Genomic DNA, 5,682 nt, shown 5'->3' on the forward strand with positions numbered 1-5,682 from the left:
TTAAATGGTTATGTATATTTTAAAGGTTATAAATATTATCATTTTATAATATAAACTAATGTAGGTTGGTTCCCGTTTGCATAACTACCTCTAAATTATTATTAATGTTGTCATTAATTAATTGAACTTCGCACAGAAATTTCCAGTTTTAAGGGAACAAAAACTTGATAAACAGAGCTAACCAGACTACCAACTGCAATTAAACGAGGAAATATTATCTTAACGACTTAAGGCCAGGACTCTATCAGCCTTTGAGGTCCCAAGAAAGCAAACTTCAGTAATACGATCAACGATTTGTTGGGGTTGGAATATTAAATTAGATTGAAACGGTCATTTATTTGCCTTTTGAGTAACTTTTATGAGGCTTAATTTGAATGTCTGGAATCATTTATTACAACATTAGTGAATTTTAAGGTTTCTTCAGTATTATTAGATACATTAGAAAAATAAAGTTTCGATTTTATTAAAGCCAAAGAGTAAAAAAATAATATACATATTTTTCTAGTGTTTATGGTGGTTTTATTTGGAATTGTAGTCAATAAAATTTCCTGGGGATAACTAGGAATTACGGTAAAAACAACAGAATAATTTGTAAATCTGCCATACTACAGTTATAGCCTATTCCAATGGAAGTAAGAAAAAAGATAAATAAACCTTAGATTTACGTATTTCATTCGCTTTGCTAATAACTCAGCTATATTATGCATTACGAACAGTTTATGGCTAATATATCTTTATTTATAATACAACACCATTACACTTAACCACCTATTTCCACTTTAAATTTACTTCCTAAATTCCGATAAGTTTCGTCGACGTTCAAAACGCCATTTTTTCGCAAATTCATAGTGAATATCATAGATTAATCAAGCTCGACCAATGATATCGAGTCAATTTGCTGTCAAATGTTGTTTATTTGGTTTTTTTTTTTTTGTTATGGTTGGAATAGAGTATAGCTAGGCGTTTTATGGGGCCATTATTTTTATTTTCGAACATATGCTATGATTTTGGCGGCCCCTGTTTGCCTGCGCCAGGCTAGATCTTACAACTAGACCTTAAAGCCTAGAGTTGTTTTTGTCTTTTTTAAGTTTTCATTACAATACAAAGAAAAAGTTATAATTTAATACATTTTTTTCGGAAATGGAAATCGGCTACATTTTCTAATTCACCCTTCGAAGGAGTTCTAAGTTATACAAATTTTGCGCTAGTAAAGCCACAAGTTCAGCTATTTCCAAAAAATGAAGAGGAGAAGAATTCGATAACTAAGTAGAAACTGTCGAACCAAAGCTTCCGAAACTTTCTTGCCAATCCCATTTCAAACTATTTAAAATTATTTTTATAATAAAAGTAATAACTTTTGTCCTTAGTTTATATACTCGGCTCCGTCATTTCATTCAAGGCTTTGAGCTTGTCCCATCATGCTACTCCAATGCCGATGGGTAGGCCCAGGATTCTAAGGCCTTTAATTTAAGGCCAAGCACGAGGTGAATCATAAACATGAATTACCACTTGAAAATTCATAAAAATTTAGTTGCTTATGGGTGGGTATGGACCCGTGCATTATAACCTCAGGCACAAGGGACACAACATCTTAGTTTCCACAGTTGATGACGCATTGGCAATGTAATAAATGGTTATTTTTACGGCGCAATTTTTTATTGGTAATGGTAATTACTTACCATCAGATTGCAAAGGAAAAAGGCAAAAAAGGACGAGAGTCCACCTACCTGTAAAATAAAGTTTGTACCCACAAGCTTTGGTTAAGATTCACATTTCGTAACTACTAGGCATGTGAGGCAAATAATTTCGAAAATAGATATTTAATTTTAATTTTTTTTAAGGAAATTGGAAAAAAATAAAACAGTACTCATTGGTCAAATGTTTATAGCACACACTTAGTCTATGTAATGTTTGGAAGGTCCCCAATCCACCAAAACACTAAACTATTTTCAGCATTAGATGAATATTTCATATCACTATTTATGGATACATCTTTATCCAAACTTGCTACATTGTCATTATCCATCACACTATCTTCAAGTGCTGATACAGGATCGTTGAAATGGTACTGGCCTGAGCCTGTGGCTAAAATAGGCCTCAGTGGATGAATTGAGATACTGTTGCAACAATCATTGTGTAAAGGAAACTGAAAGGGAAAAATATATTTGAGTTATTTACTTTAAAACTATACAAGGATAGAGAAAATTGAATATTAAATTAATAAAAAAATATTGCATTTTATACTTTGAGTTCTTTTCCATACAAAGACTTATAAATAGAAAATGAAACATTTAGTTACACTTACACCACACTTAAAAAAATTAAGCAAAAATAACATTTTTTTATTTAAATGTTAATTGTACAATAATACTAATAGTCTGATCAAGTTAGCCCATAATATAGATGTACCTTTGTATACATTTCCAAAATTGGGAAAATCACATTAATGTTTAATATACCATTATAATGACATATTAATTTTATTCTCTAGTGCAGCAAAAAATTTATGCAAGATCAAGTGTTTTTATTTTTATCAAAATGGTTATTATTATGATAAAAATAGCATTGGCAAAAATTGTAGATCATGCAATTATCAACAAAGAAAATAAACTGGACTATATGTCTACAATATATGTTTATTATTATGTTTAATATTTTTAAATAAAACTAATATGATCTACTAGTGAATCACTTTTATATATTACCAGGCTGTGTTAGCATGTAGTATGTCACTTTCAGGTATTGTTATTTATTATATTAGTGTATGTGCCACTAAAAAACCAACAAGTAATTGCATGTAGTTCCAATGATCTATACAACTCACCCTAAATGTTGCATTATCCTTTGAAACTTCAGTAACATCAACACTTTCACTCCAATTAACTGAGTCAATATCCCATACTTTGATGACACCATCAGTCCCTCCAGTAACTAAATATTTACCACAAGGTGACACATCAAAATATATTCTTTGGTTTGTATCCACAACTCTACTAAGGATGTTGAGTGGCCTTCTGTAGTACCGAATATCCCATACAAGTAGTCTATGGTCTTTTCTAGCACCAGAAACTAATTTAAGACCATCTGGAGTAAATTTTATGTGAGTTACTCCACCTGATAACAAAAATGTTACATAGTAAATATCATCAAAATTAATTTTAATCAGTAGCAGAAGATTAACAAATAATCATAATAAATAAATAACTGTGTCAGAACAAGTAGCTTAACTGGTTGGGCTAGATATATTATTGGCAAAGCTTTATAAATTTTCCAAGTTACTTGAAATTCTGCATTCATTTGGTACACAATGCAAACAGTGAAAACTGACTATTTCACTTTTACAATTTTAACTATTATTAATAAATAGAAAAACTTTATTATTTAATATAAGTGAAATCAAAATAATTGTATTTAACTATATGAGTAACTTACTTTTAATTTTTATTATATATTAAACAATTTATATTTAAAACTAGATGAACCTACAGCTCCACCCATTTGGAATTCAGTTTGTGACTATCCATTTACACTCTTAATCCCCAAAATAAGCCCTCAAAGGCTAAAAGAAGTACTTCGGAAAATTGATGATCATAAGTTTAACAGTGAAAGTTTAACATAAAGAGTTACTTTTGCTTTCATACTATAAGTACAGATTAATAAGTATTTTTAAATGAAACACAATTACCAGTATGCCCATGCATTTTTCCTATGCTTTTATAATTCCCTGATTCACTCATGTTGAAAAGACTGATAGTAGTATTCCATGAACCTATAGCTAGTAGATTTCTATCTGTAACCAGACAAGAAGCTGGTGAATTAATCTTGTGTTCTCCAAAGTCTCTGCCGGGTCTAGAAATAAAATAATTCCTTATTCAATATTAATAATTAAAAAACTAATAAAATTTATGTTCTCTAAATAAAAAATTATCATTTATTGGCCAACAAAAATTTAATAATAATACCTATCAACATCAAAAGTGCGCAAGAATTTTTTATATCCTGCAACAATTTTAGTGCCTTCTGGATTAAATGTGACAGATAAAGCTGGTTCCATCTCATCAACTGCATTGAAGCCGCGGTATGAACCTCTAAGAGATCCATCAAAAGCATCCCACATCTGCACTGGGGCATTTTGTCTCGTTGTTAACCAGCTAATAAAATGTAAAATATTTAATAATTTAGGTATTTTCCAATAATACAGGCAATGGCTTAAAAATTTGTTGTTAGTTTTACATTTAAATAACATATTAGATATCATACCAGCAAGTTTCAGGGACATTACTATTCATTCCAGGGTACCAACAGAAGTCATACACTAGTCCAGCTTCTTTGACATGAATTACTGAATCTAAAACATCTATTTTTCTTTCGGGATTGACAGAACCAAAGTATAGATCTTTAGGAAGTTCTGTTACATGAACACCATCGTTATTTACTACAGTTAAACAACATGTTCCATCTGGAGACCATTTGCATCCACGTAAATAAGGTTGTATATTATTCTTAGCATTATAGGAACGAGACCAAGAAGAGTTGCATAGTTCTAATAAAGTTTTACTTGAAAATAACTTTGGGTACTGATATAATTCGGCTTCAGTAGCTACATTTGTTTCAATATTTGTGTCATCGTTTTGATTAATTTCAGATTCATTGGGAAGAGCTAAGTCTGCATCTATGTCCATTATGATTTTTCTATTACAATATTATAAATAAGAAATGCATTATATACACGATATAAAAGCAATAACTACTAAATATTTTTTAAGCTGTTAAAATCCATTTATATGTTAACTATAACTGTTAACATTTATGAACAAAACACTAATTTAAAAAACATGTTAATTGATTTAATTGTATTTGTAATTTGTATTATCAAACTTCAAAGTCAAAAATCTCATTTTTTCTCTTATATCTAAATAGGCAAACGCTTAACCATACAGCCTCAAGCAAATGAAAAATCTGAAATATTCTCTATATATTTGATTCTCTTATATAATTCTCCTTATCCTTTTTTTAAATATAACACAGAAAAATATTATGAATAATAATTTAACTTTAATATAATAAAGATGATGTTTTAAAATTGAAGTTAGCAAGAGTATTTTTCGCATTACCTTCAACATCAATCCTTTTTTATTTTACCTAGTATAATGAGAACTCCATTATATGCAAAATTATATGATTATATGATATATTATTTCTTTACAATTCTTCTAAAATACAAGGACCATTTCACATAGTGAAAAATTTATGGTCGATATGAAATAATTAAAAAATACCTTTTCTAAATAAAATTTGAGAAGACGGTTTAATGAGCGCAATTTTTTTCAAGGCAATTCAAAAGCTTCATAACGTAGCTTTAAAATGCAGTAATAGTTTTTAGATTTTACCTATATAAGTGATCTGAACTATTTTTTATTTTTATTTAAATAGGCGATAGCCAATAATTAGCTTTTGGCAAGTAACGTGGTTTACAGTACTCTTTGTTGTTATATTAGAGAACTGAAATGAAATGCAATAACGTAATTTTCCCAACTAAAAATGCATATTTTGTAATGTAATAATATACTATATTAAATATATTTATCGATCTAGAGAATGTGTAGTATTGGCTTTACTTAGATATCGTTTTGTTACATCAGCAGCAGTCAGCTGGTTATATGTCATTTTCTGTCAATGACA

General features: G+C 29.4%; 1 protein-coding gene across 1 annotated transcript; it reads right to left on the reverse strand.

Moving 5' to 3' along the window:
• Window positions 1–1,879: 1,879 nt before the first annotated feature.
• LOC113399041 (telomerase Cajal body protein 1 homolog) lies at window positions 1,880–4,881 on the reverse strand. The gene is made up of 5 exons (XM_026638047.2): window positions 4,261–4,881; window positions 3,963–4,151; window positions 3,686–3,849; window positions 2,825–3,114; window positions 1,880–2,146 (listed from the first exon to the last, which is right to left on the reverse strand). Exons 1-5 carry the CDS (start codon window positions 4,680–4,682, stop codon window positions 1,901–1,903), a joined length of 1,311 nt encoding a protein of 436 aa, XP_026493832.2. The 5' UTR covers window positions 4,683–4,881; the 3' UTR covers window positions 1,880–1,900.
• Window positions 4,882–5,682: the final 801 nt, after the last annotated feature.

This window comes from Vanessa tameamea, chromosome 15, assembly GCF_037043105.1.
Source record: "Vanessa tameamea isolate UH-Manoa-2023 chromosome 15, ilVanTame1 primary haplotype, whole genome shotgun sequence".
Classification (NCBI taxonomy): Eukaryota; Metazoa; Arthropoda; class Insecta; order Lepidoptera; family Nymphalidae; genus Vanessa; species Vanessa tameamea.